Raw genomic sequence first — 26,378 nt, 5'->3', positions numbered from 1 at the left:
CTATAATTAAAATATTTTTAACAAAAGAAAAAAATATATATGTAATAGTTATGTGATCATCTATATGTTAAATTTATTTCCATTCAATCTTACTTTCTTTTAATAGCCATTTATCAAAATTTTGATAATGATAATGATAACTATTTTTGATAATGATAACTGTTAGCGTTCATCAAAATTTTGATGATTGGTTTATTTGCATTCTTATTTCTTTTATATCACATTTATTATTATCTAAATGGTTAACACCTGAATAACCCCCATCTTAATTGTAAGATATAGACTACTGAAAAAAAATTGTAAATTAAATATAAATTACCCGACTGTCTGTAAATATTGTAATACCAGGGGTACAGTAATTTTTTCCGATCTCTGTGGCGGAGTTTCAGCTTTTTTTTCAGGGGTCCCGAGTTCGATTCCCCGTCATGCATAGCATCTTTTATAAGCTATAAATTTTCATTCTAATAGGATAAAATGACCGAAGTAGTCGATACGCGTCTTCTCAAAAAATATAATAATAAAACCTCGGATAAAATCAAACCCCACATCCGTGCAGTTACAACTACAAAAACATTTAGGGCAGACAACGACATAGAACTTCGGTACGTTCACCTATTTCGAACAGCGGGTAATGGTTTTGTTCAGAAGTTTCTCTGTAGAGTACGGGATTGATGGTCTTGAGCTGTCCGTGCTGGTCGCAATTGTACTTCTCACTTTCGTTGCTAGCACCGGATCCAGGATGCATAACTGATCTTATTTTGCGTGAGTGGAGTGCAGACGGGGAGTGCTTATTCCCCTCCCCAATAATGGAAACCCGGTTGAGATGAGCCTGCTCTGCCGAAATCTTGCACCGTTCAAAATGAGTCAGTGACTTCAGCCCTTGGCAGGGATTGTCCTATTAGTAAGGGTATTGGAGCCCTTACTGCTATACGCGAGCCCTGAGATGTCTGTATAGCGGGTCAGTCACTTCATTCGTGGAAATTTAACTTCCACAATTTCTATGACGAAGGGTCCACATATAACCTCATCCTGGAAAGCAATTTGGTTTCGTAAGTGAAGCGAAGGAAGAGCGTTAGTTTGGTGATGTTGAAAAGAGGGACAAACTATCAAACGGTGCTGAAGTGTTGCCAAAATGTTTGTTGATAAAGCGGAAAGAAAGAGGTTTAACTCTAAGATAAATCCTTTTGTGATTGCTGCAGGGACTGCAGGAGGAACTGTTAAGGAAACAAGAAACACTGCTATGGGCAGTGTTTGTTGCAACCAATGATTTACAATCACCATGGCTACTCAAACAAGAAGGTAGGACTTACAGACGCTGAGGTTGTATTGCATGGTACGCTAATATCTCAAAGGGAGCAATTATGTGCAGGGATTTTGTAGAGGAACTCTATGGAAAAGGAGTTGTTGCATGTCGATGACTATTCAGTCATCGATTCATACCCTCCACGTCTATATATATAATATATATAATAATATTAAATATTATTAAAATATACTAAACGTTCAAGTTTAATTGATGTGAAATATTATTAAATTATATTAAGAAGATTTAATTAGGGTACACATAATTATTAAAAAATATATATATATATATTGAGAATTATAAGATATCTTGCCAATGGTGAGAGGGCTTGAATGTTGTGATACAGAGTAGCTGGACCTAAGGTGCAACCATATCGGAGAGGTATCTGTTGAGAGCCAAACTAAGGAATGATTCCTGAAAGAGGGCAGCCGCTATTTCAGTAGTTGTTAAGGGTGTAAGTCAGGAGGACTTAAATGGCCATCACAACATCACTCAATCTTCTGAGTATTGCGCACTGAAAGCAATGGAAAACTACAGCTGTTTGTTTTCCAAAAAGATTGTAGCGCTCTACATTTTCATGTAAAAAAGATGGAGGCGCCTTCCTTTATAAAAAGTTCCGGAGGTAAGCTAGTCCCTCGTTCAGATTTCTGGGTGGGGACTACTAAGGAAGGCGTCACCAGAAAATTAAAAAGTTTTGAGAAGAAAAAATTAAAAATTCTATGAGAAAAGGTATGAAGGTTAGAAAATTTAAAAAGGGAGATGGATGGATTAAGTATAGATATAGTAGGAATTGCCAAGGTTCGTTGGGAAAAGGAAAACGATTTTTGGTCTTGTGATTTTAGAATAATTAACTCAGCGTCAAATAAAGGGCACGCAGGAGTAGGTTTTATAATGAACAAGAAGGTAGGGAAGAGAATAGAGTATTTCAAAAAGCTTAGCGATAGAATCATTGTAATCAGGATAAAATCAAACCCTAAGCCTACAATTGTTAATGTCTATATGCTTACAAGTGCCCATGATGATGATGAGGTAGATGTATACGAAGAAATTGATGAAGCAATTAAACACATAGAAAGGGATGAAAATATAATAATAGTTAGAAATTGCAATGCAAACATCAGAAAAGGCAAGGAAAGAAATATTGTGGGTGAATTTGGGCTGAGCAAAAGGAATGAAAAGAGGAGACCAACTTATTGAGTTATGCACGAAGTACATATAACTTAGTAATTGCCAAACCCAGTTTAAAAATTATAATAGAAGAATATACACATGCAAAACGCCTGGTGATACTGCAGGTATTAGATCGATTATATCATGGTTAAAGATTTAGAAATAAACTCGTCAACTGCAAAGTATATCTTGGAGCAGATGTTGATAGTGACCATAAATTAGTGATATTGAAATGTAGACTGGGGTTGAAGAACTTGAAGAAAAGGTGTCAGATGAATCGGTGGAATTTATAGAAGCTTGAGGAAAAGGAGGTAAGAAGTTTTTTCAGGAGGGAATCACAATACGTTTGAGTAAAAATGATAAGGTAAGAAATATAGAATAAGAATGGGAGAATATTAAAAAGGAAATTCTTAAATCAGCAAAAGCAAATTTAGACAGATTAAAGAAAATAGGTAGAAAACCTTGGTTATCAGAGGAACATATTGAAGCTGATGAATGAACGTAGAAAGTATAAGAACGCTAATGATGAAGGTAAAAGGAACTGTTGACAGTTAAGAAATACTATAAACAGGAAATGCAGGTAGCAAAAGAAGAGTGGATTAAAGAAAAGTGTTCAGAAGTGGCAAGAGAAATGATCATTGGAAAAAAAAACGAAGCATACAGGAAAGTTAAGAAGAATTTCTGGTACATAAATTAAAATTTAATAATGTGTTAAATAAAAATAGCACACCGATTTATAATATGAAAGAAAAGGTCGATAGGTGGGTGGAATATATTGAAGAGTTATATGGAGGAAGTGAATTAGAAACTGGTGTTATAGAGGAAGAAGAGGAAGTCGAAGCAGATATAAAGGGAGATACAATACTGAGATCTGAATTTAATAGAGCATTAAAAGATTTGAATGGCAGAAAGGCTCCTAGGATAGATGGGATACCTGCAGAATTACTACTCAGTGAAGGTGAAGCAATTGATAGATTATACAAACTGGTATTTAATATTTACGAAAAACGGGAAGTTCTGTAAGACTTCAAAAAGAGTGTTATAGTCATGATACCAAAGAAAGCAGGAGCAGATAAATGTGAAGGATGCAGAACAATCAGCTTAACTACTCATGCATCAAAACTAGAATTCTGTACAGAAGAATTGAGAGGAGGGTGGAAAAAGTGTTAGAAGATGATCAATTTCGTTTCAGGAAAAGGGAAGCAATTTTACTGCTCACATTATTAGTAGAAGGAAGATTAAAGAAAAACAAACCAACATACATTACATTTATAGACTTAGAAAAGACATTTGATAACATAGACTAGAATAAAATATTCAGCATTTACAAAAATTTAGGGTTCAGGTGTAGAGATAGAACAGTTTCTAACATTTACAGGAACCAAACTGCAACAGTAATAATCAAAGAACATAAGAAAGAAGCTGTAATAAAAAAGGGAGTCCGACAAGGATGTTCCCTATCTCCATTACTTTTTTATCTTTACATAGAACTAGTAGTTATTGATGTTAAAGAACAATTTAGATCTGGAGTAACAGTGCAAGGTGAAAAGATAAAGACTCTATGATTTGCTGATGATAGAGTAATTCTAGCTGAGAGTAAAATGGATTTAGAAGAAATAATGAATGGCATGGCTGAAGTCCTGCACAAGAACTGACTGCATGAAAATAAACAAGATCAAAACAAAAGTAATGAAATGTAGTAGAAATAATGTGGATGGACCTCTGAATATAAAATAGGATATGAAATGATATGGAGGTAGAGAAATTTTGTTATTGGAAAGTAGAATTACTAAAGATGTATGATGCAGGAGCAATATAAAATGCTGAATAGCATAGGTGAAAGAGCTTTCAGTTAGACATGTAATCCTCTTACATAAAAAATTAATCTAAACATCAGGAAATTATTTCTGAAAGTATATGTTTAGAGCGTAGCTTTATATGTAAGTGAAACTTGGATGGTCAGAGTACCTGAGAAGAAAAGATTAGAAGTTTTTGAAATGTGGTGCTGTAGGAAAATTTTAAAAAGTATGTGGGTGGATAGTAACAATTGAAGAGGTATTGCGGAAAATTAATGAAGGAAGAAGAAGAATTTGGAAAAATATAATTAAAAGAAGAGACAGACTGATAGGCCACATATTAAGGGATCCTGGAATAGTCTCTTTGATATTGGAGGGACAGGTAGGTGGGAAAGATCGTGCGGGCAGGCAATGTGTGGAATATGTAAAATAAATTGTTAGGGATGTAGGGTGTATACCGAAATGATTGGCACTAGGTAGGAAATCTTGGAGAGCTGCCTTAAACCAATCAAATGACTGAAGTCAAAAAAAAAAGAAAGAATCCTACGGAGAATTCTTCTAATAGGAGTAAAAAATTGATTCTCCTCATATCAATTATAAATGAATTAAATGATCGAATTGTCAATGACATTGAACATGAATCATGCTGTATATAAAGGTATTAAATGTTTTAAATGTTATGTTTTGTTAAAATACATTACTAAATGAACTGTTACTTTAAAATCCAGATTTGAACGAAACAAACTTAACTGGCCATTTTTAATAGAAGAACCAAGTTCCAAATTATTAACTAAAACTTAAAATTAGAAGATATATAAAATAATCTAATAATAGAATTAATGAATGAATGAAATTGTACATAAAATAAAAATACGTTATACTAAGTGTTACTTGCAAGTCTACTTTACTTTCCTGAAGGAGTATTTATATCATATTTTTATTTGAATAAGTTGCTTAATAATTCAGAGAATTTATTTGATAAATATAAATGTATTAAATTGTTTTAATTGAAATGAATTGTATAATGTTTGTAGAGGAGAAAATTTTGTAACAGACAATAGTATAAGTATAGAAATTTAAGTAATTATTTTGAATTTATTAATCATTTAAAAATATTATCAATGAAAATCTGAACATAGTATTATTAATAAATATTATGAAGAATTATTATTAATTATTGAATTTAATTAAGAAATAAGAATGTAAACAATTTTAACGACTTCAGTAATAAGTTGTTATTGAATGAGAATGTTTCTAACTTGCATCACGTTATAGACATTGCACCCTAGTATACTAGCTACAAAAGATTTGCTTAATGAAATATTAGAAGTATCAGTATATTACAATTGCCAATAGAGCTAAAATTAAGTAATATAAGAGAATTTGAGAATATTTTCAAAGTAAATTGTAAATAATGATATATACTTTTTGGAAATGCCTGAAGTTGAAGAAAATTATAATTTGTATAAATTGATATTAATTCCAACTAAGAAAGAATTAGACTATGTATGTAATTATTATACCAGATATTTATCAAAATGAAACCTCAAAAGTGATAGGACTGAATAATACTTGTAATAACAGTACGTAAAATAAATATATATATATATTCAAATGAAATAATAATGCATGTAAATATGAATTGTACAAAAGATATTACATTACATGGTACAAAAAATAATTGTAAATATATAACATGCGATTAATGAAAATATTGTTAAATGGGTAACAGAATTACCATGCTTTTTGGTGATACTGCAGTATAAAGAAAAATTTACAGTTGAAGATAATAAACTAACAGTTGTAAAACCTATAGAAGGCATATATTTGATATACGCAAATAATAGTAAATTTTTTTTATAAAGATAGCCCACTACAACACATGAGTAGGAGTTACGGGCTCTGAAATCTTTAGATATAAGTTAATTCAATTTTAAAGAGGCACAGCATAAAGAATTGTCAATTAATTTAAAGGCTATAGATTTGGAAAAGATTAACTTATATGATTTGTCAGTTATTAAGAAAAATAATATTACAGGTGAAATATCTATTTGGATTATAATATTGTATTTTAAAATATTTAAAAAACAAACACCTGTGCCTGCTAATCAGAGATGCCAGATGTTTTATTTTGGATGGAGGAATTGTATAGTACAGTAAATTACTGACACGTCTAAGTGCCATGAACACCTGATTATCAATAATTCTTAATAATAACATTCGGGAATGTAACATAGCTTTAACCTTTTGCTTTTGTAATGTATTTTTCTTTAGTATTCTTCAAGTTTCTAAGAAGTTAACATGTACCTCTCCTTAAAATATTCTTAAGATATTCATTCGATTTTATATCGCCTTATTATTTAATAATTAATATTACAATCAAGGGTTATCCGAATTGTATAGTACCAAAATAAATTTAAAATTAAAATGCAATAGTCATTGGGGATTATAATTTAAATAGCCAAGGGTGTTAACACCTGTGTAGCTACTTTTTTTTATAGTTTAAAAAAAAATATTAATATGTATTTTATAAAGTAAATTTTTGTCAGATAATCTATTAGCTAGTTATATTCTTGGTTCCTTTTGAAAGTCATTAAGTATTTATGTAATAATGCCATTTTTAGATTTAATAACCATTATACCTGACAGAGCATTATGACTTAATTTTTCTTGTGGGGAGGGTCTAATGCAACATGAACATTATGGTTTATTCCATTGATTCGAATGAACAGTTTGTCAGAAAAGATTCACTTAAAATTTTCTACAGCACATATTTGGAATAGCTCCATCAAAATTTAGAGTTTGAACTTAGATTCCCACTTCATGCAATTTTAAAATTGACATTCTATGTTAGAATTATTGTTATTTTTCTCACAAAGAAAATAACCTGCGACACATCTGAAATTTCCCTATAGTTACACAGTTTGGAAACTTTTTGAACTTTTTGGACACAGTTTAAACTTTTTAAATATTTGTATATCTTTGGAGAGTAAAAATATAAGATAGCTGCACATCCAGAGAAACGGATTTCTCACACTCATTCAAACAGGCGTACTTCAACAATACATTATGCAATCCATTTATATATATCATTTAGTAAAACAATGAGAGCCATCTCATAATCGCGTAGCTCCTAATTCATTCTGAGTTTATTAAAAGGAATACTAAAACACCGTGTTAGTGAGTGAAGTTAATTCTATGTATAAGAAAGAAAGATTTTTAAGAAAACTTGTTTTGTTCAAAATGCTACTACAATGTTCATCAGAAAAATGATAAAACTTACACGGAATTGTGAATATTCTATAAAATTTAAATAATTTTCTGTTGTAAAAGAAGAAAAATGAAATGAACCGTTCCAATTAATTTCTCTATATTTTAGAAGTAAAGAACTATATAAAATCAAAGGTAAGTAAATTAATTTGAACTAGTAGAAGTTAAAATGTCTTTAACTCCTCCAATATAAAGAATTGAATTCGCAACACTTCTCCAGTTTATCCCCAACAATTTTCATTTTTCCTTAGACTCACCAAAAAGAACTTTCCTTTAAAGTTTCAATGAAATTAGACAGTGCTATCTGATTTAGACATAATTTATAAATACTGATTATTGTTGATCATTCACACATTCATTCAAAATATATTTAAAGCATATTTGAGTAAATTTACCAGCAATTTGTCCTAAGGAATAAAGGAATGAAAGTATATTGTTAATTTTGAAAGTTATTTAGTACGATAAACATTTATTTTACCCACTTGTTCACTTGTATCTTAATATATATAAAATAAGATGTCCTGACTGACTGGTAATCAATGTCCAGCAAAAACTACTAAAGATAAATTGATAATATTAGTATACAAGCTCTTCTTACTGTATAAGTTTAGTCTAATAAAGGAGTTTCGGAAATTGTGAGTTAAAGTTTGTAAAGTGGGGTATGATGAAATTTTTATATTTTTTGAAATTCTAGGTTGAAACTTGATTTTTGGTGTATTTAATCTTCATGTGAGTATGTAAAATCCCATTTTCTAAATTTCTCGAAATTCGAAACTTGTGAAGAAGGTAAAAAAAAAACTTGGAAGAATGATTACATTTTGTCCAACTGTACTAAATGAGATATTCACTCGATTTAAGCTTGATTTATCTTCAGATAAACAGTTACAAACATTTTCAGGATTTTTTTAATTTCAGTTTGTTAAGGGGTACGATGGTGTACGCCGCGGTAGCTCAACCAGTACAGCCACTTGAAGAAATGCAGCCACTGTCACTGTAACTGTATATGCAACATAGCAACACAAGTGGCTACACTAGTGATCTGTTAGTGGTATTGGATAGAATAGCAAGCCAGTTGGTTAAGTGCCCGGTCTAGATGCGTAAGTCACCAAGATAGGTGTTTTGGCATCGAGTCCCGGTTAGCTCAGATATTCACTGTTAGGGAGAGAATTGATGTGTAGAGAATTAAAATGGATGTTTGGAGAACTCTGTAATGGAGCTGCGGTGTGGGAGGGTATAGACATTGACCCCCAGTCCTGACAGTGGACCACAGCAGAGAGAAGTAGGGTATGTTTTCGTTAGAGGCTTATTAAATTTGTGAAACTGTTTCTTGATTTTTATGAAAAACAACAGGACTTTGAGTAAATTGAATTGTAGGACAAAATTATCATTGTTGCAATCAACAGTTTGTTTTGTTGGTCTAAGGATAGTACTTTTGCTGTTTAATACTCAATCAAGTAATGGTGTGAGTGCATAGTCTAATTGAAGTTAGATATAGGAAGAGTTTTCGTGTGAAAACTTTGGTGTTGGAGGAAGGTGCAGGGATCGCACTTCCACAAATCGGTTAATTTGATAGTTGAAGTTTGTAAGTTATGGTAGGTGGTTGTGGTTGGAAGAGGCCATATGAAGGTGGTAGGAGGTTGTGTAAATACACTGATAGAGAAGTCTGCCAAGGCATTTGCATCATTGGCATCCTGACAGAGGCTAAACTGATGAAGATTAGAGGGTCTAAAAGATGACATGATCTGGTGGAAATTTTATTTACATGGTCAGTTGCTTGGAGCACTGCATTCTTTAGTAGAAAGGTGGTAACTCCTTATAACCTTACATTTTAATCTGGTTGTTAAGTACTTTTTATAAAAGCGAATTGTAAAAAGTGTAACAGTCTTCAGGTGTGATGAGGATTTGGATTAATTTGTAGTTTCAGTATTTATTCCCCATTTAGGTGATTAATCTGCAATACTATTTGTTAATGTGTAATGTTTGTTTAAATATATAATGTAAAATATTTCTGCTCTCAATTTTTAAATTGTGATATCTTCCTTAAGTTGGCAATTTATATTCTGTGTAAATATGGAATTATTTAATTTGGGCCAATAGTAACATTAAATATTTTAGGATTACAATATGTATAAATTGTTATTACTATTTTAAGTTGTTGGCGGTATATCTTAGAATTTCACTTTCATATTGTAAAATGTTAGTGTGATGGTACTATCAACACGAATTTATGTGCACAGGGTTCCTAAATTTTCATACAAGTTACACATTTTATGTTATATTGCAGAGATTGTTTTAGTGAATTTTCTTTTTAGTATTATAAAAAATAAAATATTTAATTGAGTTATGGTTTGTAATTGTGTGTGAAAATAAACTTCGTTTTGTTTCTTATATGAAAGGATTTCAATTTTTTCTACTATTTGCTACTTCTTTAAACTGGAAGTGTAGGAATAACAAAATTAATAAAACTATATTATGTAATTATTCTATTTTTCTGATAATCATTTCTTAGTACATTTCTACTGATATAGTACATTTTTTAGTTAATTTCTACTAATTAAGTTGCAACTTTATTCACATAAATGGACAACACTTGTTACATGATTTGATTATTTTATAAGCATTTTCTTTTGATTGTTGTTAATTGTTTGCAGTTAAGATTCTATTATATTGATAAGTTGTTTTCTGATTGATAAATGTTAGTCGTTTTTAATTAAATTTAACTAAGTGAATTCTACTAAAAGATTAAATTGTTATTGTGGAAATTAGACTAAGTACAAAATTTGTTCATAATTGATTTGAAAAATTTAACAATTGCCAAAAACAATTGTGCTGTATTAGCAATATCATAAGCAGTAGTTGGATCAGCAAATATTGATGGCTGTGGGGGAGGTCTTCCAGTATATATCCCCATATTTTATTTATGTATTATTCTTGTTCTGAAAATGAAGTATTAGAAGTGAAAATTAAAAAAAAAATGTTATAACTGTCTAATGATTAAATATTTATAGTGAACTGCATGGTCATTACTGGATTGTGGTTTTTGAAGCAGTATTTCCACTATATCCCGGTGGTATTTTTTCCTTTTCTTTTAAAACAATGTTGTTTTCAAGTAATATTCCTGTAATTCCTCAACTACCTTATTCACCTGACTTGAGTCCCTGCGACTTCTTCCTGCTCCTGACTTTAAAAAAACACCTCAAAGGACATCATTCTGGAACAATAGAAAATATTTTAAAAAATGTAACCAACCATCTGAAGGATATTCCGGTTTCTGAGTTCCAATACTGACATGAAGAGTGAAAAAACCGTTTGAAGCATTGCATGCATGGCTTCCCAAGGGAACTATTTTGAAGGTGATAGAGTCCATATATAATTGGATTGTAAATAAACATTTTTCTGAACCAATCTCATTACTTTATTTACAGACCTCGTACACACGTATGTACGGACATCATGCCGAAACTAATCAAAATGAGTATTTCTGTTGAAATCTGAAAACCAAAATTTTTCACGATCACAATTCTTCCTTTACTTCATACAAGGAAGTAAAAAAGAAGTTTTCTATTTATGATGATTCTGTAATGGTGATCTTAATACTTAATTGCATTGATTTGTAAATATTTTTTTTTTTTTTTAATAGAAAGGAGTTTAGAAGACCATGAAGAAGTTTTGGCAGTTTATAGAGATATGGAGTCAGTTGCTAAACAACAGAATAAAAGATTTGTATTCAGGAAAGATTTTCGCAAATATGAATTCTTCCATAATCCACAGGTTGGTATTATTATGTACTAGTAATAAGAGTAGAATTAGATGTGACGATAAAAATGTTGATTTGTTGTGTGTAAATAAATCTGTCTTCTTACACAGCTGAAAATATTATTTTTGAACTAGAATGAAGTCTTGTTAATAATTATTTCTGTACATTATTGTTTTAAGTATTTAGAATTTTTTAATAGAAAGTTTTGTATAAATTTTTATAGAATTCTTTAATCTGAATTGATTTATTGTGAGATTTTAAGTGTAACAATAAAAGTGCAACTTACAAATCTCTTGTGAATTTTTTTCTGCTTAGATTTTCTTGTTACACAGTTTTGTAACTTGAAGCTGTTTAATTTATCTACATATTATTCGATTAATAATTTAATAAATTAAATAATTAAAATTCTTACTTATGAATCATTCATAGATAAAAATAATAAAGGTACATTTTATACTTTATTTCCTCCCTTTTTCCCTTCTTAATCTTGAATTTCCACCTATTCCCCTCATAATGTTAAACATTATTGAATGTTAGATCTTCTCTCTTTAAAAAGTACATAAAGTTAAGAACTAACATTTAAATCAATATGTTATCGGTAGAATTCAAATTTTAACTGTAATATTTTGTAGTTTTGAAATGTTCTTATTTTTATGTACAAATGTTAAAATATAGATCAGCATATAAATTAATATTTTATGAAAACTTTACGTAAAAGAGAAAAATAATTCTCTGATATTATTTATATCACAATTAACATTAATTGCATTAACAATTGTAAATTAGTAAATTATTAAAACTACTTTAATAATTTTGTATTATATATTAGAAACCAAGAAAATGCTGAAAAACAGTTTACAGATTTTTACTTAAATCCGAAAGTATATGGCCAGTTTGATTCTTAAAAAAATAATCATCAGTAGACACTAGGGAAAATAATGTAAATGAATTATAAAGAAGAAATAATATTGATAAATAGAAAATACCTGAGAAACTATAAAAGACTATATCTAATTATGGTTTTAGATTAAGATAAAAAATTTAAACAGTGTTGACATTTTAAAAATCATAGAAGCTCCAATTTAGATTGCCCACAACCAATTAACACATGCCTCATATTTAAATTGGAAAATTTATTTAAAGAAACATAGAGATGAGATAAACTTTAATCCAAACACATATCGCTTTCCATCAGGAGTGCACTGGTGCTGGAATGTTGTTCCAGTACTGCTTTTTGGGAAAAATAAAAAATTTTCCCTTCACATAAAATTTGTTTTACATAAAAACAACTTAGTTTTATATATAAAATAAATATAACTTAAATTATAAAAATCAGACTGCACAAAAATGGTCCTTGCTTTTTGATATCCATTGATAAATGGCAAGAAAATAAGTCGTTAAAAATCTAATTATGGAAAAAGGTAAGATTTGACAAAAGAAAACCTAAATTTTTCTTATCAACAGAAACATTGAAATAAATGTGCTCTTTTCATAACATTGTCTGTCATGCAGCCAGCTGCCTGTGGCTATAGACCATTTCTTGCAGTCTGCTGTAATATAAAATCAAACATTCCAGTACAGGAAAATTTACAAGTGCACCCCAGCTTCCCAGTAAAGTAATTTAAGAGGTGGGATAACCTTTTAATGTTCTTGTGATTGAAAATTTTCTTAAAATGATTTTTAATAAATTTGAAATTGTAAGAGAATATTAATTAATTCAGTTAATTCAATTCAATTAATTCAGTTTCTGTATTATTAGTAATAAATTAAATTTCCCAAGAAACTATGAAAACATATGGTAAAGAACTGAGAAAAGGATTTTGTAAATGCAGAAACACAACCTTACTTCAGAAAAAACTGGCTCGGAGAAAACTTGGAAAAAAATTGAATTTTACTCTCCATGTATTGGGAATATTAAAAAAAATATTTTTAAAACTTTAACATGGTCATGGTTATTTCTAGGAAATTGTCCTTAAAAATGCTGAAGATGAAACTGAACCCTTCAAAAGAACAGTGTTTATAAACTGATCTGTAAAGAAAATATTTGCAATTTAGGATATAAAGAGCGAACTAAAAGAAAGGTAGAAACTAGAATTAAGGAGAATTTGGCCCATTGTAAAAATTAAAAATATCAGGGAAATAAAAATGTAGTTTTAGATTTTAAATGAAACTTTGAAATCCATTTTTATTCTTTTCTTAATTTTTAGTTTATTTCAACATAGCTGATTATTTCTAATCACTATTGCAGTATTATTATCCGTTACTAAAAGCATAATATCTGCAGTAAGGTCTTTATTATAATTTTTTTGAGTTGTGAGATTTAATTCATTGACTATAGATGAAATCCATTTTCATACATTGACTTTGCTACATTTCTCTTAGGTACACTAACTTAGGCTTGAGTATTTTTAAATGTTTTTATTTTTCTGCCAATAAGCAAATTTTTCTCTTATCAGTGAATACGTTCTGTTTCATTTTTATTTGTATTTTTGGTAAAACCTATTGCTTTCTGCTGAAAGATTTTTTAGAACATTCGTTGTTACAAACATAACATATAATTATAAAAACAGAATATTATGTTAAATTAATAAATAAAATTAAGTTTAAAAATAGCCTTATAAAAAAACTAGTAAGTTAAATTTTTTTGTAGTAAAACTTGGCTTTTACACCAGATTTGTCTTAAATCTTACAATGCTCTCAAAATTAAGTTTGATTTATTTGTCAGGACTTATTGTAAATGTTATTATAGACATGATCCAACCTTTTGTCTTGTATGCTAGATGTAAGTATATGATTAGGTTAATTGCCCATCTGTAGATTTAACCATACAAATTTTAAATCTTGTTATTAACTATTATTATTATTTATTGTTAATTAATAGTATTAATATTTTACCTTTAATCTTCTTAACTATTAACAGTCAAATTATTTCTATAGCTTCATAGGCCGTTTTATATATGGTTTTCCTAATTTGTAGTATAATTAATTATATACTGTAAGATGAACATTACATCTGATACCATTCTGCATCAATGATACCATTGCCTAATTTCATGTGAATTTTATGGGGTGGTTTTATGTTTAAAGGTATTGTAATATAATTGTTATATAAGGTATTGTAGTAAATTACGTAATATAAGATTTTTAGACTTGCTACTGAATAAAATAAAGCCTAAATACAAAATGTGACAAAAAAATTTGGCAAATGTTTAAAATAGAAAAAAATTATTTTATAAGATACATTAACATTAATCCCGGTCAGAATATTCTTCCTCACTTCAAACATACTTATCCCAGTGTACTTGCCATTTTCTGAAGCATCCTAGATGCCCTCTTAAGTGAGGTTTTACACTTGAATTGACATGGCTGCCTTGATGTCCTGAATTGATAGATTCAAATTGTATATCATTCCTGTTTAATTTTAATCTTGGGAAGAGCCAGAAGTCATTCAGATCTGATGAATAAGGTAGATGAGGACATGCTGTAATGTTTTTTTACTTGAATGAACCTGCCATGCAAAAAATTGACCCAGAATCTTGCCATGTTGGAGGATGAAACCATTTTGTCATTTCTCAGGTTGTTTTCTATGCACATTGTTTCTTAATCATACTGTAATTGCCATTTTAATATTCTTGAATTTTAGTATTCAAGAATACTAAGCTTGCATGATTCAATTAAGATAAAAAAAATCATAGTCATTACTTTGATGACGGATTATGATTCACATTTCTCTTATTGAGGAAAACTGATTTTTTTTTAGAACTTTGAACCTTGGTTATAAGTCTGAGGCTTATAACCATAGACTAAAATTTCACCTCTCATGATGACACTTTTTAAAAAGCTGGTCTCTGAAGTGACACAATTGTGCAACTCCAATGAAATTGATGAATACCAGTTTTTTGTTTGATTATCAAACCATGAAACAAAATTTTGCACTTGCTCATCTGTATTTAAATTTGTCGTTAAAATGCTTTTATGGGTACCATAAGAGATGTTCCAAAAATTTCTGTAATAGTCAATCACCTGTTTGAGTTATTTTGTTTACTCATTCAACATTCTGTTGGGTTTTTGATTTTTTTAAATTACGTTATACTCATATTTTAGGTTTAAAAATCTATTTAACATTAAAAATCAAGTATTGGACCAATTAATTACTCAGAAATTAAAACTGCATCAAAAGAAAAGTATAGGTACTTGTTAGTATCAATGATTATTAATTTTGTTATCAAAATATAAACAATACCAGCTACTTGCTGTGTTGTGTTAGCTTGAACATAAAAAAAAAATTATGAATTTTCAAGTTCAATAATTTACATACTGACACTTTTGAATTGTTCTAATTCGCAAAAAGAAATTTGTGAATGAAACTGTAAATTAGAAGTTTCCTTATCTCTGTTATAATTTTTTGTTCTAAGAGTCCTTAACTATAAAAACCTTTTATTATTGAGAATCAAAAACAAAAAATTGTTTAGTAATCATATACAAGATATATATATTATTAATTTTTATATACTGTGAAGTTTTATATTCTTCATCACAGAATATTTTTGGATGGTGGTTATAAAGCACAGTAGAGATACAAGAGATCGTATAATACAATACTAAATTGCACACATATATTTCTGAGCTACTTTGTTAAGTAACAATGAAAGTGTGTTATTTAACATTTCATATTCTTAAGTCAAATGACTTAGAATGTATTACAACTTACCAGTTTTGGATGCCAAACTGTTCTGTTTGACATTCCTATAATAATTCCTATAATTGACATTCCTAGATAAAATGTTAAAAAGCTGGTCTCTGAAGTGACACAATTGTGCAACTCCAATGAAATTGATGAACACCAGTTTTTTTGTTTGACTATCAAACCATGAAACAAAATTTTGCACTCGCTCATTTGCATTTAAATTTCCTGACCTGTTTTTCCTAGATAAAATGTTTTATGCTGACTTGCCAATAAGTAAACTTATGAATATATATTAAATAATGTTTTTTTCTCATTATTTTATATATATATATATAAATCGCCGTGCAATTGGTAATTTTTACCCTTTTCATTATCAAACAGGAATTGTCTGTAATGAATAAATACTATAATTTGATATGACAATGAATTGTGAGAGGATGCAATTCAAATTTATATTTTCAAATCATTGGCTGATTAGATTTAGTTTTCTATAAGAAAATTTAGCTCATATGATGCTTATTTAATTTTTATGTTTTATTAAATCATTAGTAACAAATTTTTGTGGTATTCTATCTTGAGATCATCCAACTGTAAAAATCTTGAAAAACTGGGAAGAAATGGTGTAAAAACATACCCAAAAAAAGCTTTGTAGTTTTTAACAAAATTTATAAATTGTGTGTAACTGCAAACAATAGTAAATATAAATTAAGTAAAATTATGTTGTATTTTACTATTTTATGTTTGCGTATGGTTTATAATAATAGTTAATTATCTTATCTTCTTTACAAATTTAGCATGATAACCAAGTAGTACTGCTTTGATCATCTTGATTGTGGAACAAGGTTGACTTGTAATATTATTTTGCAGTATTGTATCAAACTCAATCGGGTCAAAGTAACAGTGTATAGATTTTAATTATTATTATTTTTTTTTTATGATTTTCATAGAAATACTGTTTATAAATACTCTAAATTAAAATTTGTATTAATTATCCTTGCTTTACATTCTACAACTTAATATTAAAAATATGCTTAATATTAATTGAAAGTAAAGTGTGAATTTACCTGCTGAAGAAGGAATAGAAATATTCAGGTTAAGGAGTAATAACAAAACACCATAATATTTTATATAAAATGTATTTTATAATGCTTTAAAATTAAAAGTGAATTCTTAAAAACTATTTTTTAATTTTAACTAAATTTATTTATTAAAATTTACTTATTTGTTTACTAATTTACTAGAAATTAATTCTCTAAATTTCTAAATTTTTTTATCCTCAAATCTATATGTATAAATTAATATTTTTAAGATTACCTGAATTAATTTGATTCTTAGTGAAATTCATTTATTTATTTAAATCTTATTTGCATCCAAACATTTCCTGCTGTGAATCTACTATTATTAATTTTTATTGGTTCTTTGTTTTGTTTTATAAGTATCATAAAATTCTACAATCATCATCCAACCTCCTACAAATGTACGAACAGGAAACTATGTAACTACATTTAGTGTTGTTTTATTTTGGCCGTTAAACCAGATGACAGAACTTTTTTTTTTTTTTTTTTTTTTTTTTTTACCTCCGGGTCTGTATTCAAACAATTTATGCCACAGAGGATGAGATGAATGTTTTGTAGCGTGTGTGAAAAATGCCATGCCTGACCAGGATTCGAACCCAGGACCTCCGGGTGAAAGGCCGAGACGCTACCACTCGCGCCACGGAGGCCGGCAGATGACAGAACTGTTTTCATGTAACTTAACACAAAATTTCAGCTGAGAGATGGCCTTATTATTCTTCCTTTTTCATTTTTAATAAATTAATGAAACACTTAAAAATAAATATTTCTACCAATTTATTTAAAATAAAAAATACTTTTTTTATGGAAACACTTCTACTCTGTTAATAAATTTTTAAATAATGTATTAAAAAATCAAAAGAACCCTTTATTTTCTACTTCTTTGGCTATATAGTTCTTTACATATTGAACACTGTAGGGGTGTGGCCTGTATCTTTATAATTAAAAGGGGGAAGATGTATATATATATATATATATATATATATATATATATATTTTATCTAGTATATATTTATTCATATAATGACTATTATTGATGTTTTTATTTTATTTTACAGCAGTTCTTTCCTGCAGATATGGTTGATTTAACTGCATGTGAGAATATTGTTGCTGGTACATGCTCGGCTGTTGCATTACAGGTTAGATATTCCTCTTTTTATTTTTGCTTTTTTTAACATTAATCACATGATGAAATAACCTTATTATGGTATTATGGTATAAAATGTCCATGGTGAATATACTTTTAGTGATCTAAAAGTTTTTTTTTTTAGGTTTTCATGTCCTCAGTTGTTAGTTTTACATTATACATCAACAATTCCTGGATTTTGCTGATACTCAAGAAAGTTCCGTTTTTCTCAGTAATGCTGATTTTTTTGTTTGTTTCTTGTCCTCATGTTAAATGTCGTTGTTATACTGGTCAAACATGAATGTGAGTCTGTTCAGAAACTGCTATGATTGTGTGATATTTATATATATATCATGTGTAGTAAGGTACAGGTGGTGTTTTGTTGATTTTAAGTACTATGTTGTGTACAGGTCATTTTAAAAATGGTTGATTTACGAATTTTGTTAATCACTCTGATCTGACTGTAGCCTCAACAAATACTCTTGCTTTGACCTCATTTGTATGATCCAAATGTTGTAGATCATAATAAAGTTGGTTTGTTCTTGTATTATCTAGTATATGACAAACTTGGCTGTTCAATCTATTTAGTCCCATGACATTAACAAGTTGAAAAGTCCCTCAGTTTCTTCGATAGTCAGCTGCTGATTGCCAAGCTCACAATTTTGTCTTTCACATGTTTATAATTTTTTCAACTTTGTAGACTTTCTAAACAAGCAATATGTTAACTGATTTAACTTCTAAACTACATGTTAGAGTCGCATTGCTCAGTACATCTTGTTATCATCTTTTATACAATTTGGCTCAAAATTTAACATTAATATTCTGTTTTTAATGGCTATTATGTTAAAAATTAGAAAACACTGGACATAGGTATTTGCAGCCCACAGATTCATAACTAATGCTGAAGCATGACCAAAAATAGAGCTTTCTTGACTACATCATGGTTGTTATGCAACTGTTTCTTGTTACAGTTGGGATGTCATGCCCTGGCATGATGCCCTTTCATCTGGAAGGCATTAGCCTTTTCATCTGGAAGATCCCGACCTTCTAGATAATACTGTTCTGCCGTTGAGATGAACAGTTATTTCTTATTACAATAAACTGTCTGACTCATAAGTTTAGGATCTTTTAGAGCGGTTTTAATATATACACTATCTTATTGGACACATTACCATTTATTTATATGATTGACCGTAGTTAATAAAAGATAAAAAATTATTGGACAATTATAGGAAATGGTTTAAAGAGATTTTTTTTAAAATGAAAGTGATTTTTAAGAAATTTTTTTTAGTAAGTAAAAGTGGTTTTTCTTTGGTTTCTTGTTGATCAAACAGAGTATCTGGAATTGTAATTCACTTGAAGTGTTAATCGAGAATTTTTGACTATCTTTTGAGAAAAAATATTGATCACATTCTAAACATCTAAAAATGTAGTGAGAACAGAAAATGCATGTTTCTTTCAGTATTTCTATCAAAAGCAGAATGCATTACTTTGATCTCCATGTACATGACTGTATTTGTTTTGTGATATTTTTGAATAGTTAAATTCTAGTGAAGTAATAACCATTTGTGATATTGATCAATATATGGATAATGTATTCTAATTTAAAGTATTTCAATTATTTAGTTATGCTTTCTATATATTGTTGAACTTCTTTTTTTTTCTTGTTGTAAATTGCATATAATTAATCTTTTAACTTTTAAAGTTTTGCCTGTGTTTAATTAATTTTGCCATAATATTTGTTTGCATTATTATTTCAGAATATGTTGGCTAATGCAGACCAGTGTCCACCAATATTTAGTCAAGTTTGGGTTCGTGAACCTAACAAACAGATATGGTCAAAAGCTTTCTTACTGTTGAAGGACAGAACTCTCTACTTATCTTATAAGGTAAAACAGTTTATAGTGTTATAAGCATATATTAATTTTTCATACATGCTATTTGACAAATGTTATATGTTATTTGACTAAGGTTATGTATTGTAGTAAGATATATATATATATATATTATTATTATGTAAATTCATCAAAATATGGTCAAAAAAAAAGAAAAACCCAATAAATAGTACATAATATTTGACTGTACTCAATGTACAGGTTTTACATTACTATACAGTTATAAATACGTTACTAAAACTGTCTTCTAAAAAATTAGTGGTTACAAATTCTTCTCTTTTTTCCTAACAAGAAAAGAGGAAACAGATTTTAGAATTCATGGATGTTGTTAATATCACTGAATTAGAATGCAGTATAAAAAAACATGTTTGCAGGTCTAGTTTGCCTTTCACAGTTTTATGTTTCTTGAAACATTGCAAACCAATGAAAGATGATAAATTCAGTTACTTTAAATACACTTATTTCTAGATAAAAATTAAGTTTAAGATTTATAAAATAAGTACGTATGTTCTTTAAACCTGTGTTTTTTTTTTGTAAGTTTTCTGTGAAGTATTCATCTATACAGTTAAACATTTTTTTGTTTCTGTTATAACTATAATTTTACATCAAGCTGCTGTGGCTCTTTTTTTTACCGTTCCTAACAATTTAAAAAATACCTGTTACTATTGAAGTTTAATGATTCGAAGAATATTGGTATATTACATGTCACATGCATATTAGTTGTATGATTTTTAACAGACTTCAAAAAAGGTTACATGTTTGATTTGTTTATATATTTTTTTATGTTTGTTTCCGCATACCTTTACTCCCATTAATCCAGTTAATAAATCTTGTTGCAACTGATGCAGCTGCTTTTTGCAGTGGTACCATGATGCTGAAAAAAATTTAAACAAAAAATCAGTCTGAAAATTGAAAAAAAAAAATGTTCATTGATTTTTATGAAGTATGTGAATATAGTATTATAGAACAGATTTATATTACATCTAGAAATTAATTTTGTAAAAGCAGGCACTGATTAAAAAAAATATCTTAGGAATTAATTATCTGGCTGAAATTATTTCTTATTTTTTAGCACATTTTGATGTCTGTTCCATTTTTTTTTTTAAATAATTATTCTGTCTTCTGTTTACAAGTTCAGACATGTAAACAGATTTGTGAGTTGTTTTTGAGCTGTTTCAAACTTTTGAGTCTTCAGAGACTCACACTATAAATTAAACTGTATTTGTTGATATTTTAATTCATCTGGGTATATATATATATATTACTTTCAGTTAATAACATTGTAACTCATCAGATCCTCAAAACTTACGTTTGAGTTTTTATTAAAGTATATAAATTTTATTATTCTAAGTTAGAATATCTTTAATAATATGTAGTTTAATTTAAAATAAAATAATTTGAAATACATTTCTTATTTTCTTATTACTTTTAAATTAAATTTTATCAAATTTCTTATAATTTTTATTGTATTTGTTGAATTTTGTTTAAATTTTTACTTTACTAGCTTAGTTAATAAATTTAGTTTAAAAAATAATATATCTAAATTGGAAATGTGAAGATGTAAATAAGTTAAACATTTTAAAATATAACACTAGAATAAATTTTGGTGTTTGAATATTTGACATTTTGTGATAAGTATTTAAATTCAAAAACACTATTATTTAATCACTAGTTAAAATGTTAAAATATGAATGGAAAACAAAGATCATCATCAAACAGTATGTTGAGATCAAATTAAAGCTTGAGTGTTCAACATGAGAGTGATTATTTATTTGCTAAACTCTTCTGTAGAAAATGAAGGGAAAGAAAGGATATATGAAATGGTTGAAGAAAGGCTGGCTGTATGAAGAAGATTAAAAAAATGGTCAAGAATGTAGTCTGTCCTTTTGTTTTACAACTTATAAGACAAAGAAGCATAGAAAATTTGAAGAAAAATTGGTTTCAGGAGAAAGATAAAAGAAAAATATTGATTTTCTGAATATTGGTTTTTTTTTTGTTGACAGAAATGAAAATTATCTAGAACAAACCCTGAATGGCAAGGATTCATTGCTAGGAGAGTCGGTTTGAAAATAAATAAGATTAGGGAAAAGTTAATAAAATGTATTAGAAGGAGGAAAATGAGGAATAAAATAAAGGATCATGATATACCTGAAGTTATAACAAATTTTTTTGATCGGGTAATAAAATTCCAAAGAATGGGTGAGTAAGGTAGAAATCAAAACTAGACTGGCACAAATTAGGAGAGATTCCATGCAAAGAATAAGCCTGTTTTATTGGCTGTGGGTCTAAGAATTAATGATATGATCTTAAAATATTGGCATGTAATGTAGCACTGTATAATGAAAAATAGATAATAGGAAAAGCAGGAAGGAATAGAGGCCTTTGAAATGTTGTGATACAGGAGGATGTTGGTAATTAGGTAGGTTGGTAGCATATGAAATGAAAGAGCTGAAGATGAATAGCTGAATTAGAGAAATTTATGACAGAATATAGTGTAGAGATGAACCACATTAGTGATTAGTGGTAATTCTTTAAGGTTTAGTTTAATAGTGGTTTTTCCGTTCTGCTTTAGTTTGGTAATAGAGGTGTGTAGAAGGTTAAAACTTATTAGAAATAAAGATTGGATATAGATAACTGATGAATATAAGTTACTGAGAATGTAGGATTATGTAAATATTTTGTTGATAAGAAATAGCAACAGAACAGAAAAGAATGAGGAATAACATCAATTCACCCTAATAATTTATCCAAAAAACCTGTAATTCGTTATTCTTCAGTGTTACTCTACTTGTAGTTCAATCTTTCTAATATATTTTTTCTTACATCATACATATTTAATTTTTTAGGAATAATAAAAATTTTCTAATTTTTTCTGAAAAATGTCATAGCTCATGCAGGCATTGGTGGTTGGTTATATTTAGCATTTTATGTTGACAGAAATGTAATTGTTAATTTAACAGTCTTGTTAGAAGTAACTATAAAACTGCACTCATTAAGAAAATTTACATTTATTGCATGAAATGCTTTTAAAACAGGTTTCTTAAAAAGAACTGAATAGAGAGCAGTAAAATATAGACAGGTTAGTAGAAGTGTAAAATAACATGATAGATTCATTACGTGAATTCTTTCATTATTGTATAATTGTAAAATTAATTGTTTATATTTACTGTATAATAAGGGAGTATTAGATAATTCAGGTAAAGGTGTTTAAGGTGTAGATATTTTACAATGTGATATTCTAAACTTTTGGCTACACAACCTATTTTTGTTGATGGAATAAAAGTAATTGTAATAAATTCACAGAATTGAGCTTGGTTCAGATCAGAAAAAGAGTTGATTAACCAGAAGATACCTTATTACTTAATACCTCATTTCATTTACATTTACAATATTGACTGTAATGTCAATGTTGAAAGTTATATAAAACTTTTAATTTTTTATGATGAATTAAATTTATTTCTTTTCTTTCGTTTTACTTACATCATTATGTTTTCTAATTGTGCGACTTTTGCAGTGAAAAAAAAGAATTACTTCTGTATAAGATGACAGCAGGGCTGAAAGAACTTTAGAGATCTTATGGCATAGTAAAAAAGGTTTTTGGAAATAAATTTGTTTTGATTTTTCTTTAAAAATTAATAATTTAGTAATTTACATACAGTTACAGAATTCAAAACTCATTCGAACTTTAGGTTCCATTTAAACAACTGTTAAGTTCCATTTAAACAACTGAACAGTTACATAAAGTGAATGATACATTTTCAAAACTGCAATATCTGCTGTTTGTTAATACATTACAGTGAACCTAAACTATCTTTTAATTGTTAAATCGGGTATTTAGTAATTGCCTAGTAAAGAATTTGTTTTTGTATTTCTGTTCATTATTTTTTTCTTAATAGGTTTTAATAATTTCTTACAGTTAAGGTAGTCTGAACTATCAGTCTGTATTGCTTGATGATATAGTGCATTCATGTATTTTAATGAAAATTGTCAGTGAAATTCTGATTGAATTCCTAGAATCATACATTGTGTTTTGTATATTGAATATGTATACTTCCTGTTGTTGGTTTAGTACTTAATAAGGTTTATTTATTTTGAAATACATTGCTGCTTTACTTAAATTCAATTTATTGATTTACTGGGTAATTTGTCAGCTATTTATTTTATTAAATAAACTTTCATTATATTGTTTTATACTTATTTGATAGTTAAGTTAGCTGTTGAAATGCTTAATTTTTCTATAATGATGGATATAAACATATCTAGAATTTTCTTTAATAGATTCTTCTTTTTTCTTCCTCTTATTTTTATTATTATTACTTTCCTTCCCATTTTTTCAAATGATAAAACTTTACTGGGTCATTGTTCTGTATGCTACCTACTAAAGTTACCATACCAGTATATATCATACGTTTCTGTTTGAAATAGATTCTGAGTTGGTATACCAAAGGATACCACTTGTGTTGAAAATGCACTTTTTTTTATGGCCTCAGAAATAATATTTTTGAGAAGGTAAAATTATAATTATATGAACTTTTAAAAAAACATATTCTTATATTTTGGTAACCAGTTTTTACAGGTATGTCTGGGCTTTGTTAAGAATAACCCATTGTTTGGAGTAGAGGCATTGTATGTAATTCATACTTCTTGAAAAAAAAGGATACATTAATGTGTTGCTTTAATCAGAATTACTTTCTTTGGGTAAAATGATGTGTACTGTGTTTAATAGTTTTTCTGGTTGCAACCTTTGGTTAATAGTATTTAGGATCACTTATTATAGATCTAATTATTATTTTGGTGGGTTGATATGCTGAATTGTAACATTATATTTGGCTGATTGAATATTTTTTAGAGAAAATGTTAATAAGCAAAAAAACTGGATCTTTTTATTGCAGTATCAAAATTTTTGTAAGAAACTTAATTTCATTTTCACCTACAACTATTTATATGTGGCCTGTATGGAAAGAACACACAAGACAATTTAAAGTTGTTTTTTTTGCCTTTTCTTTCTTTAGTTATGAGAAAAATTATTTCTTCTGGTTTCAGCTGTCAGATATTATTCTTAGGAGGATTTATTATATTGGGCAGATATTATTTCTTGGGAGGGATGCTAACTAATGTAGAAGAAGAAAAGTGAAAGCTTATTGAATTTTTTATTTACATGTGATGTTATATTCAAAATTTAGAATATCATTACTGAAATCATTGATGATTACCTTAGTTACAAAATATTAAATAAATATAAAAAACATATTTCATTTTTTAAATACTTTGTGTAGAAATGTCCAGAAATCCAGAAGACTTTTAGAAGGTTTTTATTTAGCTCACTTTAAACAGCTGTACATGCGCCTCTGTGGCTCGAGTAGTAGTCTCAGCAAAAAAAAATCTGTTTGCAAAAGCTGTTCTTAAGTTACCTTTTCCACTTTTTTCAAAAGTCTGTTGTATTTTGTCATCAGAAAATAAAATATTACTGATAAATCTACTAAACTTTAATATTGTCTCCAAACTATAGCATCATTTCATGCCCCTTTTTGCATATCAGAGAGCTAGAGAGAATTTGTTAGTCTTTAAAAACATGACACCGCACATATTCTCATTTATTGTTTGTTCTACTGATATACATTGAGCAATCAAGCAGTTAGTTATTGTACAGTAAGGTTTCTTATAAGAATACATATTTTTTAATTTAGAAAACCTGTTAATTATTGATTTGCTTTCTGATTCTGATCTTTTCTTCCTAGTTTTCTCACTTTTATGCAGTGAATGAATTGACAGGTCAGTATTTCTTGGACTTTCTTAAATCTGAATTGATTTCTTAGATTATATAGGTATTATTTGAATATAACAGAATCTTTTTATATTTGAAAATAGTTTCAAGATTTTTGTAAGAAACTTGATTTCATTTTCACCTAAAACTATTTACATGTGGCCTTTATGGTAAAAACACACAAGACAAGTTAAAGTTCTTTTTTTTCTTTAGTTATAAGAAAAATGATTTATTCTGGTCTTCAGCTGTCAGATATTATTCTTGGGAGGATCTAATATTGAATGTTTGTTAATGTAGAAGAAGGAAAACTATTTTTTTATCTTCCTAGTGGCAGATGTTCTCTTCCTTCTGTTCTGATTGTCTTCAATATAAGAATTCACTAGCTTTACTCCATTACAATTTTGTACATTTTTTCTCGATACATAATACTTGTTATCTTTTTTATTACGTTCTGCAATCACTTTCCACACTCATTTATATTCCTTAGTTAAAAATTTAATAGTCATAACCTATATACATGTGTGTATTAATAAGCAC

The 26,378-nt window shown here is 28.3% G+C and overlaps 1 protein-coding gene across 1 annotated transcript in view; it reads left to right on the top strand.

Annotated features, from left to right (window-relative positions):
- Positions 1-26,378, top strand: part of LOC142318813 (growth factor receptor-bound protein 14-like) — a 292,838-nt gene that overhangs the window by 161,284 nt on the left and 105,176 nt on the right. Inside the window, exons 4-6 of the mRNA XM_075355321.1 lie at positions 11,180-11,310; positions 18,115-18,195; positions 19,943-20,071. Of these exons, the coding sequence (XP_075211436.1) occupies positions 11,180-11,310; positions 18,115-18,195; positions 19,943-20,071 (341 nt within the window). The remainder of the gene's footprint in view (positions 1-11,179; positions 11,311-18,114; positions 18,196-19,942; positions 20,072-26,378) is intronic.

This window comes from Lycorma delicatula, chromosome 2, assembly GCF_047948215.1.
Source record: "Lycorma delicatula isolate Av1 chromosome 2, ASM4794821v1, whole genome shotgun sequence".
Lineage (NCBI taxonomy): Eukaryota > Metazoa > Arthropoda > Insecta > Hemiptera > Fulgoridae > Lycorma > Lycorma delicatula.
This window is presented reverse-complemented; position numbering and strand designations above follow the sequence as displayed.